The sequence below is a fragment of the Electrophorus electricus genome, chromosome 8 (genome assembly GCF_013358815.1).
Source record: "Electrophorus electricus isolate fEleEle1 chromosome 8, fEleEle1.pri, whole genome shotgun sequence".
NCBI classification, from domain to species: Eukaryota; Metazoa; Chordata; class Actinopteri; order Gymnotiformes; family Gymnotidae; genus Electrophorus; species Electrophorus electricus.
The window spans coordinates 1168480-1181809 of record NC_049542.1 but is presented as its reverse complement, the minus strand read 5'-3'; the positions used below and the strand labels follow the sequence as shown (position 1 = coordinate 1181809).

At 46.1% G+C, this 13330-nt stretch overlaps 1 protein-coding gene and 1 pseudogene across 1 annotated transcript; both read right to left on the bottom strand.

The window, feature by feature from the left end:
• Positions 1 to 7820: 7820 nt before the first annotated feature.
• LOC113587380 (trace amine-associated receptor 1-like) lies at positions 7821 to 8855 on the bottom strand. Its single transcript, XM_027026024.2, has one exon. The coding sequence runs from the start codon at positions 8853 to 8855 to the stop codon at positions 7821 to 7823; it is 1035 nt and encodes a 344-aa protein (XP_026881825.2).
• A 3151-nt stretch (positions 8856 to 12006) lies between these two features.
• On the bottom strand, positions 12007 to 13037 carry LOC113587398 (annotated as a pseudogene).
• Between the last annotated feature and the right edge of the window lie 293 nt (positions 13038 to 13330).

Below are 13330 nucleotides of genomic sequence, written 5' to 3'. Positions count from 1 at the left end.
GGGGATGAGTCGCGTATAACAAAAACATACTGTCATGGTGCGCTCCCGCCACAAGTCACGTGGTACGGCCTGCCGCATGCTGGGGGCTTCACCCCCGTGAAGGCACGCACCTGTTTAGGGTTAAGTGTTAGTGTGTCTGTCTATTTAAACCCCCATCAGTGCATGCCTCACCGTTGGTCATTGTTTGAATGTAATATCAGTAATCATGTTTGTCTAGCCTGTGTTAAATGTTAAAGTCCTTAGCATTAAGTGTGTTTGTTTTCCTAGGCCGGCTCATGTTGGGTGGGCACCAGCCCAAAGCCGTTCTGTGTCTGTGTACATTGTGGCCTGGGGTTCGCAGTCCTGGGATGGACGTGTCGGGAGCCGCGCCCCTTGGGAGGGGGTTCTGTCACGGGACCGCTCCTCCCCATGAGTCACGTGGTATAGCCTGCCACGTGCAGGGGGGTTTATTCATGTTTGTAGCCACACCCCGTGAACGCACGCGCTTGTACGAGATTAAGTGTTAGTGTGTCTGTCTATTTAAACCCCTGTCGGTGCGTGCCTCATCGTTGATCATTGTTTGAATGTAATATCAGTAATCATGTTTGTCTAGCCTGTGTTAAATGTTAAAGTCGTTACTGTTAAGTATGTCTGTTTTCATCGTTTATGTTATTTGTGAGTGCCACCATCATCTTAATGTTTTTGTATCTTTAAATGTTTCACTCTCACGAGAGAGTCTGTGCGTCCTGCTCCACGCCCTTCGGCACTTGGGCATTTGTTACACATACGTTTATTCACACGGAACATAAAGACTACATAGCACATAGGCTAATGTATCGTTAAACACCGACAACAGACAACAAAACAATAGATGAACATAATTACACATGCAAATGATGAACATAATTACACACAGGTGTGATACATGGGGGGGTGTGGCCACACAGATGAACATACACACACATACACAAACACATACAAACACACATGCGGATACATTTGGGAGGAGGGGCCGTGCCGTGACAGAGCCCTCCCCAACCTCCCAGTGTGGCAGCCTATCAGGCTACGGCCCCAAAACCAACGCCAAATGGCGAAGCCAGAGGATCAAGCGGCCCGACACAGGCCAGCGCAAGCAGGACAGAGAGGGAAGGACAGGGACCAGGACGACAACTGACACAGTGACGGGCACAGTGACAGGCACAGGCACCAAGGGGAACAAAGCATCTGGCACAGGCAGCGTGACTGGACAGACACAGTGACAGGGACATGGTACAAAATGACACAAGCGACTGTTAAGGAGTACAGGTAATCCGGAGAAAGAGCCCCGGGCTCCATTGTCGGCTGGGCGGGAGTCCTACACGCCTGTGGGGGATCGCCCCTCGCCGGTTTGCGGAGGTGATGACTTCCACGTATCTGTTTTAGGAAGTGCACCAGCTACTCTGCCCATCTCTTGGGTTGGGCACTGGTGTCACTTCCCTCTTGCCTCTATGAGACTTGGTTATGGTCGATAGCTTTGTGCCTTAGTGAAGGGAGATTCCTCCTCAGGATGAGGGTGCTCTAGATGTGCTGCACAGAAAGGCATGCTGGTGCCCAAGTGATACCTCCTGGGTGGAGCTTTTGGTGGTATCTTAGGTACCAGAGGCTTGTCCTTCTTGGAGATGGGAGACTGAACGTCACTGTCAGCGGGAGGGTCCCCAGGGAGGATCTCCTCCACCTCCATTGGCAGATCCTCCACATAGTTGGACTCCAAGTCCGACTGCATTCCACGTAACCCTCATAGTAATCCATGTAGGGGTCGTAGGACCCAGTGAAGTCCACGTGCCAATGGACCCAGCGCAGTCCGAGTGCCGATCCTCATTGTCCGGCTGGGTTCTGTAGAATTCCGCAGAGTCCGACCCCAGACTATACCCAGGACCCCCATAAAATTGTCCAGTGGCCTCCTCCCCTGTTGTGGACTTATGGATTGAGGCCAGGATGACTGAAGGTCTCTCTGTGGGGTAACAGGACCCTACAGAGTCCTGTAGAGGGGTTCACTTATGTTTGTAGTCACACCCTCGTGAAGGCACGCACCTGTTCAGGGTTAAGTGTTAGTGTGTCTGTCTATTTAAACCCCCATCAGTGCATGCCTCACCGTTGGTCATTGTTTGAATGTAATATCAGTAATCATGTTTGTCTAGCCTGTGTTAAACATTAAAGTCGTTAGCATTAAGTGTGTTTGTACTCATGGTTAATGTTATTTATGAGTGCCACCATCGTCTTTATGTTTTTGTATCATTAAATGTTTCACACCATCGAGAGAGTCTGTGCGTCCTGCTCCACGCCCTTCGGCACTCGGGCATTCGTTAGAGAATGACCAACCACCACATGACGCCAGCTCCCTTGGCCAGAGACGGACTTCCTAGCGGAGGTGCATAGGCTCTCCCCACACTGCCGCCTGGATCCTTGGATATTGGGCAGAGGACCGCGACTGCCGTCTTCATCCACTCCTGAGGTGGAGGGGAAAACCCCCAGGAATTTCTTGGGGGGGGGAGCCTGTGGCTGAGGAGGACCGATGTGCCCCATAACGATGGTAAAGAGGGCGGTTGGGTGGAGCTAGCAGGATCTCTGGAGGGCAGGGCCGAAGCCTGAGTCCCTTCCCTTCAGTGGACTTGCCAGCGAGACTGGAGGGGTCCGACCAATGCGTCAGAGGCAAACCGCCTCTGGGGTGCTCTTAGAGCGGCTGGGAGAAAAAAGATCGTTCGGGGGAGGAGCACGGCCAGAACCGAGGACACGGTTACAGCACCCGCGTTGACTGCAGGCGCAGCAGCACAGCACCCAAAGTGTTTATGTGAAGGTGCTCCCGTCTATCTATGTGGGCACCTATGGTCTGTCTGTGTTTGTAGGCACATCATTCCGCGGGGAAATCATAGGACTGACCCGAAAGAGGCAGGCACTCTGCCTCTCTCCCTGTCTGGTGAGGGTCTGCCAGGTGGGAGGTTCCTGGCTCGCCTTGTGCTGGGTGGGCACTGGGCATGGCCGTACTGTGTGCGTGTGTGTGTGTGTGTGTGTGTGTGTGTGTGTACGTACGGCAGCCTGGAGTTCACTATCCTGGAAGGGGAAAGCATCCGGAACCATGTCCCTAGGGAGCGTTTGTTATCGGGGAGTGTCTCGCCCCGCCGCATGTTTCACAGAGCTGGCCAGACTGCCCTGAAGGAGGCAGAGAGCCTGCCTACTTCCCTCCTGTTGGGAGGTCTCTCGCGACATCAGTTCCTAGGCCGGCTCATGTTGGGTGGGCACCAGCCAAAGCCGTTCTGTGTCTGTGTACATTGTGGCCTGGGGTTCGCAGTCCTGGGTTGGACGTGTCGGGAGCCGCGCCCCTTGGGAGGGGGTTCTGTCACGGGACGCTCCTCCCCATGAGTCACGTGGTATAGCCTGCCACGTGCAGGGGGGTTTATTCATGTTTGTAGCCACACCCCGTGAACGCACGCGCTTGTACGAGATTAAGTGTTAGTGTGTCTGTCTATTTAAACCCCTGTCGGTGCGTGCCTCATCGTTGATCATTGTTTGAATGTAATATCAGTAATCATGTTTGTCTAGCCTGTGTTAAATGTTAAAGTCGTTACTGTTAAGTATGTCTGTTTTCATCGTTAATGTTATTTGTGAGTGCCACCATCATCTTAATGTTTTTGTATCTTTAAATGTTTCACTCTCACGAGAGAGTCTGTGCGTCCTGCTCCACGCCCTTCGGCACTTGGGCATTTGTTACACATACGTTTATTCACACGGAACATAAAGACTACATAGCACATAGGCTAATGTATCGTTAAACACCGACAACAGACAACAAAACAATAGATGAACATAATTACACATGCAAATGATGAACATAATTACACACAGGTGTGATACATGGGGGGGTGTGGCCACACAGATGAACATACACACACATACACAAACACATACAAACACACATGCGGATACATTTGGGAGGAGGGGCCGTGCCGTGACAGAGCCCTCCCCAACTCCCAGTGTGGCAGCCTATCAGGCTACGGCCCCAAAACCAACGCCAAATGGCGAAGCCAGAGGATCAAGCGGCCCGACACAGGCCAGCGCAAGCAGGACAGAGAGGGAAGGACAGGGACCAGGACGACAACTGACACAGTGACGGGCACAGTGACAGGCACAGGCACCAAGGGGAACAAAGCATCTGGCACAGGCAGCGTGACTGGGACAGACACAGTGACAGGGACATGGTACAAAATGACACAAGCGACTGTTAAGGAGTACAGGTAATCCGGAAAGAGCCCCGGGCTCCATTGTCGGCTGGGCGGGAGTCCTACACGCCTGTGGGGGATCGCCCCTCGCCGGTTTGCGGAGGTGATGACTTCCACGTATCTGTTTTAGGAAGTGCACCAGCTACTCTGCCCATCTCTTGGGTTGGCACTGGTGTCACTTCCCTCTTGCCTCTATGAGGCTTGGTTATGGTCGATAGCTTTGTGCCTTAGTGAAGGGAGATTCCTCCTCAGATGAGGGTGCCTCTAGATGTGCTGCACAGTAAGGTATGCTGGTGCCCAAGCGATACCTCCTGGGTGGAACTTTGGGCGGTATCTTAGGTACCAGAGGCTCGTCCTTCTTGGAGATGGCAGATCTGAACGTCACTCGTCAGCAGGAGGGTCCCCAGGGAGGACCTCCTCCACCTCCATTGGCAGATCCTCCACATAGTGGGACTCCAAGTCCGACTGCATTCCACGTAACCCTCATAGTAATCCATGTAGGGGTCGTAGGACCCAGTGAAGTCCACGTGCCAATGGACCCAGCGCAGTCCGAGTGCCGATCCTCATTGTCCGGCTGGGTTCTGTAGAATTCCGCAGAGTCCGACCCCCAGACTATACCCAGGACCCCCATAAAATTGTCCAGTGGCCTCCTCCCCTGTTGTGGACTTATGGAGTGAGGCCAGGATGACTGAAGGTCTCTCTGCGGGGGTAACAGGACCCTACAGAGTCTGACTTTGAGTACTGGAGATTATTGTACCAGTCCCGGTAGCCCGACTTGGGTCCATATGACTCCACCAAGTCCGCACCTCGACCACATTCGGGGCCAGCCCCAACTCCCCCAGTGGCACTCTCTCCTGCTGTGGGAGTCAGGATTGTGCCCAGGAATATAGAGGGCTTTCCTGCGAGGGCTGTGGGAGCTTCCTTTTTTCCCTTTCGTCCCAGGCATCCTTCAGTGGTCAGTGTTTCTCTAACACAAGGAGGCTAAGCAGGCTGCGGGGATGAGTCGCGTATAACAGAAACATAGATTTATTCGCATGGAACATAAAAACTACGTAGCACATATGCTAACATAACATTAAACCCAGACAACAGAACAATAGGGTTTTTTATGCACACATAAATGATGAACATAATTACAAACAGGTGTGACACATGCGGGGCATGACCACACAGACGAACATACACACACACACAAACACAGATGGGTTAACATTTCAGAGGAGATCTATACTGTGACATTTTAGGATAAAAAACAAAACTGATTCACTGAGCAGCAAACAAAAGGAGTTGGTGAAAAGGACAAAAAGAACTAATTGATAAACAAACAGGCTCAGAAGCTAGCAGTAGGAGTGTGACTGTAACCCCACTAAGGGCTAAAGTCCAGGAGTGGGGGCAATCTGGACATCAACGTACGACCTTGAAAGGTGAGCATGGTGGAAGTACCTGATGAACGTCTTGCTGGCCAGGACCCAGCTTCCTTCACTGGGTCTGTACACTTCCCAGTCCACCAGGTCCTGGAGCTGGCCTCTGGGCCACCTGGAGTACAGCAGGGTGTTGACAGGATAGGCAGGATGTTCTTTTAATGTGCAGGGCCAACAGAGGGCCAGAGGAGGGGCATTGGCCTCTAGTGGACCCATGAATGACAAGCTTGAGGGCCGAGATGTCGAAGGCTTATGATATATGGCTGCTCCCAGGCAAGTTGACCCTGTACATGGCATCATTAATATGCTACTGGAAGGTGTATGAACCAATATACCAGGGCTGTAGTTTCCCACTGGGACTGGTCTTGCCATCCTTGGTGACCACCAACACTCACTCTCCTGGGTGGTAAAAGCGGGTCTTGAGCACTGTAGGAAGATCAGAAAGGGCCAAAAATCTGAGAAGTGGTCAATGACAGTGAGAATGGTGCTAAACATATCCAGTTCCAGGAGATCTTTCATGAAGTCAACAGCAATGTGTGACCATAAATGGTCAGGACTGGGCAGCAGAAACTGCATGTCTGCATGGCATCTTAGTCTGGCCACATGAACCAGAGGACATCCCTCTGAATAGACAGCCACCAGTAGTGGTTGGAGAGGAGTTAGCCAGTCAGCATGGATCTCGAGTGACCTGCCCTGACCCAATGAGTTGGGTGGATAGGTGACTAGAGAGGAGTGGCACAGCAACAGTATATACAGTTTGTTGCCATGGCATAGAGGATGCGGGTTGCCTTGGGTGATGTAATGGTCCAGATCCCACTCAATAGTCCCTAGGAAGCAGGAAGGGGGCAAAATCTGGATGTCTGGGTCAGCATGTGATGATGACATTGAAACAAGAGAAGAATACAGATCACCTGGCTTGCTGAGAGGTAAGCCAGGTTTTTGTGATTGGAGATGACCACAAAGGGGTTTTGGGTAACCAGTGCTTCCACTCCTTGAAGGCTAATTTCAAGACCAAAGAGAGCTCTATCTTTCTCCTTAAAGGAGTCACTGGCCAAAGCACGAGAGATGGAGGAGTTAATACCCCCTGAATGTACTGCTCCATGATCTGATTTTCCTCCTGGGAGAGGCGATTAGTCCAGGCACCAGGTGATGGTGACGGTGACATTGAAAGGGGGGATAGGGATGTCGGAGTCTGCATTCAGGATCTTGACAGGTGGATCGGAGGGGGATGTTCCCAGACACAAGACAGTGTATGCAGCAGAAAGGGACCCAGCAGATCATCTGTTTGTCTGGACAAAAAATAAGGGGATTGTGTAGCCTTAGCAAATGGAGCTGTATTGTTTGTAACTTCAGAGCTGGTTTGTAACAGAATCAGGGGGGTCTGGTGTGTGTCATTGGCATGGGTAACTGGAGTGCTGCCACTGACCAGTCCCCAGGTCATAAAAATCTCTGCTGCACAGAAGTCATCACCACAAGCAGACACATAAAGATGTGTACAATTTCTCACAATAGGATTTTACCATAAATATCACTAAAATATGTCAAGACAAAACAATTATTGTTTCATTAAAAAAATATATGTTATGACTACTAAATATGAATCAGACAATCAGCATGTCATTAGAGATGGAAAATAACACAATCTGCATAATTTAAATTGTCATACCACAATTATAAATATTTTAATTGTATCCTCATCACAGTGAACAACAATAATAATATGCATTCTCATCAGATGTCATATATTGCCATGGCAACTCTGTACATTTCTGATAAGTATGTCTGTTTCCTGTGGTTTTTTTTGCTACCATTCCTGCACTCTTACCGCCAAGATTAAATTGTCACTGACTCATGACCAGTGTTTAACGGGACTGAGGGGAGTTAACCTGCACTGCTCCACCACTCTTCACTGGATTAGTGTCTATGCTGCTGGTCAGGAAAATAACATACATTCCTAGATATGCCTGTGCTGCAGACTTGTGTCTCATTTCTGTACTTGCAGAACTTCTGAGGGACAGACAGGGGGTGTAACATGTTTACACACTTCAAAGGCCCACGACTAAAAAGCAAAAGTACAGGAGTTTCAGTGAAAAACATGTATGACTTATAAAAGCATATAACCACAGTGCCAGTTATTCAGGAGTAAAGATAATAATCTTGCACACACTTAAAATAACTTTAATCTGGATGAATTAGCGTGAAATATTTTCCCCAGTAGAATTACTTTAAATGATTTTCTAAACCAGCTATAAAAGAATGCATACACAATGGGGTTGCAAGTGGAATTGGAATAGCCAATCCAAGAAAGGAAGTCAAACAAACCACGTGGAAATACAGGACCGATAAAAGGATCAAACAATGAACAGATGAAAAATGGTGCCCAAAATAGCAGAAAAACACCAATGACAATGGCTAAAGTTTTGGTCGCCTTTATCTCTGTCTTCCGCACAGATGTCTGATGCTGGCTAGTCTTCACATGGCCACTTTGAATCGAGTGTGCTTGTTTTTGTGCAATGTGGAATATTTTCAGGTATATACTGATCAGAACAACAGCAGGGATATAGAAGTACATCATTGTGAACACAACACTTGCAGTTTTACTGAGGTACACAATGCAGCCCCCCTCACAGGCAATATTATTGTAGTAAAAGTCTTCTGCACCCAGAATGCCGAGCTCTAGAAATGCAATCCCAAATCCCACAAAAGCAGAGAGGGCCCAACATACAAAGATCATAATCAGAGTAATATTAGTAGTCATTTTAACAGGGTACAGAAGGGGGTGACAGACAGCATAATATCGATCTATAGAAATTAGAAACAGATTTAAAATTGAGGCATTGCACATTGTGACATCAAGACTGCTGTGTATTTTACAGAACAGGTTCCCCAAATACCAACAGGTCTCTGCAAGGCGTAACATACTGGGAGGCATCACAAGTCCTCCTATAAGTAGATCAGTTACAGCCAGAGACAGAATGAGGTAATTAGTTGGTGTGTGGAGCTGTTTGAAATGAATGACGGCTATGATCACCAGGAGGTTTCCAAATAATGTAAAAAATGTTATGAGGCTAAATAAAATGTACATAAATGTTCGAGTCTCCATTGGATAAACAGTCTTTACACACGAGTTGTTCAGAGATGCATAACAGAGTGGAGGGTTTTCCTGTATTATACTCTGGTTAAGAGTCCATCTGTGATCCATATTGTTTTTCTCTAGCATCTGCAGTGAAAGAGAAAATTAGTATTTAAAACAGTTTAACAATATCATGTGGATCTGAACTGTTTAAAAATATTATTTAAGAATATTTTTAATTTTAAATGAAGCTTAATCTGAAATCCTGATTTTTTCATATTATCTGGCATTACAGATTACTTCTATAAAAAACCTCAGTCACAATAGAAATCTAAACAGTTAAACACTTTACATTTAAACATGCATCACATGAATGTGTTTTATGCAATAGTAAAATTTAAACTTATATTCATTATTTTCAAAATTACAAATATTTGTATGCTTGTGTGTAAAATTACTGTTGTGTCAGGAGACTTACCTCTGTGTGCAATAGGGCTACACAGAGGACGAGTCATTTATAGTTACACACCTGTACATCATAATCACGTGTTCACAATTAGCCAATGACAACATATTCCTCAAAGCAAGCATGCTCTCAATTGGGAAGCATTAGTATGCTTAAATAAAACTTAAATCCCCTTATTTCTGCTTTTGCAATACTAAGACACTGGTTTTAATGTGCACTCTGCTTTATACAAATGTGTTCAGTGGGTGCAGATCAGCTGCTGATATGGCTGAAGAAAGAGCTCAGCAGAGGATATCAAATGTTTGTGTTTTTATTAATGTACTAATTTAAAGTAGTAGATTCATGTAGAACTGACAGCACTGAGTACTCAATGGTGCCAGTGGGCCTGGGTGGTCTTAGTCCCTGGGAAGGTCGTCATGGAAGTTATGGTGGTGTTTGCTGGTGGCATAGTGCTTATGATGTGTAGTGGTGTTTGCTGGTGGTATAGTGCTTACGATGCGTGGTGGTGTTTGCTGGTGGCATAGTGCTTACGATGCGTGGTGGTGTTTGCTGGTGGTATAGTGCTTAAAGGCTAAGCACCAGCTAATATGAAAGTGTTACACACAAATAAAGCGAAAGCTGATTTTCTATATTGTGATTATCGATAGTTAGAAAACTTTTTTTTGTTGCTTTGCCTTGCCAGTAGGTGTAGGTGATGCAAAATGACAAAAAAGGTGTGTTGTCTTTGGCTGCAGTAATTCAATGTACAGTGGGACCTCCATGCACAAGTAGCCCAAAGACCCAAAAATATCCACAAAAAGGTCAAAATTTGGCAACTATACAAGGGCACATTGGAATGGACCATCCGCTCACCCCGTTATCTGTAGTGCTCGTTTCATGCCTGCTGGTTTTCTACCTGCACACTTGTACAAGACCAGACTTGCAGACAAGCTGGACAGGGAAACGGACAGTAACCAGGATGGAACAGGTACACTGAGGCACTCGTCCTGCCCAGTGTGACTGGGACAGACAGGGTGATGGTGATGGGTAAAGGGATGACCACAGTGACTGGGACAAGGGAAGGAGGCCAGGCAAGTGTCCAGGCCAGGAAAAGAGGCACAGGTCTGACGGCAGGCTAGGAGTCGGCACCGTTCAGGCTCCCTGATGCAGCACTGCTGAGAGTGGTGTAGTGCCCTCTGGTGAGCAGTGCGTGGGTAATGTGCCCTCCGATGAGCATGGCACAGGAGGCACAGGGTGATCTCCCTCAGGTGCCAGCCATGTCCTCGGCCATCACACCTGGAACAGCAGAGAGCGAGAAAGACAGATAAACTGGTTGGGGACTGATCAACCCTGCGATGACCTGATCCACGAGCCCCAAGCCTCCCACAGGATATTCCAGGGAGGCCTACCTCTTCTGGGTATAAGGAGAGCGGAGCCACCAGGAGATGGGCAGCAGGGGGCGCTGAACTGGAAGCCCTCTCAGGGTGGCTCTTCCTTCTGTGTTTTTATTGCATTGCTGGCTGGGAATGCCAGGGCCTCCATAGTAGGAGCACTCAGGAGAGGTGACGGGTGTTGGGGAGAGTCATTGCTCCAGGCCAACTCCTCCCTCCTCAGAGGAGCAGTTTCTGTCTGGGCCAGGCCTCCCTTATACAAGTCCAAAAGTGCAGAGTGGCCAACTAGCTATCTCCCCAACTGGTGCAGTCCCCTCCATTTAGAAGGTCAATTGTGTTAGGCAGATGATAAGACATGTGCCCTTTAACCTCAGGAGTTTGCTGGAGGTCATTGGGAAAGTCCATCCAGTAATGGGCTCCCTTTATCAGTGTGACCAACAAGACTTGCTGCATCCTTGTTGTGAGGCCCATGCATGCAAATTTATCTACATAGCAAATACGTTACCTACATAGCAAAACCTTAGTAATCACTAACCGTCACGGAAGACAGGAAATAAGGAATATATACAGGTTGGGATTAGGAATAGAACAGGTGAGGCTGGGAACAATGTAAACACGGAAAAAAGCGATACCACATGATGTGTGGCACCAGATGCATGAGGGCATAGCGGAGGGGGCTGTCATAGAGGTAACTGCCTTAACGACTGCAGTTTTGAGAAAAAGGGGTTCAATTAAAAAAAACGTTTTCACTGTTTGGGATTAACTTTGCCTACAGTCTGTATTTGCTGTAATTTTGTGGGAAATTCACTGTAATAGTTCAGCAGCTGATGTTGCCAGTGTGAATGAAACACTAATAATTTTGGTGTGTACAATAATTAGTGTTGAATAGATCAAAACTTTTTACTAAATAACTACTCAATGTAAGATATCAATTTCATACCCATGTCATGCATTTTATCATAATACTTGTATAATTTATTTTATTTTTTATTATTAGTTACACTTATACAGCACATTCCCAGTACCCAAGGATCAACACACTGCATCTGGTCAGGACAATGGTGGGAAAACAAAATTTTCTATTAAAATTTTATATTAATTGACAATCAAAATTCCATTTTTGTCTGAAACAAGACCGAATGTGAGAATACATGGCTCAGGAAAGACCAAGACCAACCAAAATCCAGAAGATTAAGGATACCGAACCAATATGTACATCACATCAGTACTAATTACAAAGTTAAAACAATAATGAATATTGCTGAAAGAAAAACATAGCAGACTCAGTTTATTTTGAATTAACATGTTGGCATGTCTAAGATCTTGCCAGATTTTGAAGCCCACCACTAAAAAGCAAAGGTACATTATATTCACTGAAATAACTGATTCATAAAGGCATCACAATGCAGTACCAATTCAGCATGAAAAAAATAATGACCAACACTTACAACAACCTTAATCTGGAAGAATTAGGTTGAAATATTTTCCCCAGTAGAATTACTTTAAATGACTTTCTAAACCAGCTATAAAAGAATGCATACACAATGGGGTTGCAAGTGGAATTGGAATAGCCAATCCAAGAAAGGAAGTCAAACAAACCATGTGGAAATACAGGACCGATAAAAGGATCAAACAATGAACAGATGAAAAATGGTGCTAAAAGTAGTAGAAAAACGGCAATGACAATGGCTAAAGTTTTGGTCGCCTTCATCTCTGTCTTCCGCACAGATGTCTGATGCTGGCTAGTCTTCACTTGGCCATTTGAATCAAACGTGCTTGTTTTGTGCAATGTGGAATATTTTCAGGTACATGCTGATCAGAACAACAGCAGGGATATAGAAGTACATCATTGTGAACACAACACTTGCAGTTTTACTGAGGTACACAATGCAGCCCCCCTCACAGGCAATGTTATTGTAGTAAAAGTCTTCTGCACCCAGAATGCCGAGCTCTAGAAATGCAATCCCAAATCCCACAAAAGCAGAGAGTGCCCAACATACAAAGATCATAATCAGAGTAATATTAGTAGTCATTTTAACAGGGTACAGAAGGGGATGACAGACAGCATAATATCGGTCTATGGAAATTAGAAACAGATTTAAAATTGAGGCATTGCACATTGTGACATCAAGACTGCTGTGTATTTTACAGAACAGGTTCCCCAAATACCAGCAGGTCTCTACAAGGCGTAACATACTGGGAGGCATCACAAGTCCTCCTATAAGTAGATCAGTTACAGCCAGAGACAGAATGAGGTAATTAGTTGGTGTGTGGAGCTGTTTGAAATGAATGATGGTTATGATCACCAGGAGATTTCCAAATAATGTAAAAATATTATGAAGCTAAATAAATGTACATAAATGTTCGAGTCTCCATCGGATAAACAGTCTTTACACACGAGTTGTTCAGAGATGCATAACAGAGTGGAGGTTTTTCCTGTATTACACTCTGGTTAAGAGTCCACCTGTGGTTCATATTGTTTTTCTCTGTAGCATCTACAATAAAAGAGAAAATGAGTATTTTAAAAATAGTTTAACGATATCATGTGGACTCAACAGTATTTAAAAACGGAATATTGTTCATTTTAAGTGAAGCTGAAACTGAAATCCAGATTTTCAAATTCTCTAGCATTATTATAGATTACTTCTATAATAAATCTCAGTACCATAATTGTAATCTAGACAGTGAAAATACTTTACATTTAAAGATGCATCACATGAATGTGTTTTATGCAATAGTAAAATTTTAACTTATGTTCATTATTTTCG

Coding starts and splice junctions, on each gene's coding strand:
- LOC113587380 (XM_027026024.2), bottom strand. CDS start 8,855: ATGGATCACAGATGGACTCTTAACCAGAGTATAATACAGGAAAACCCT.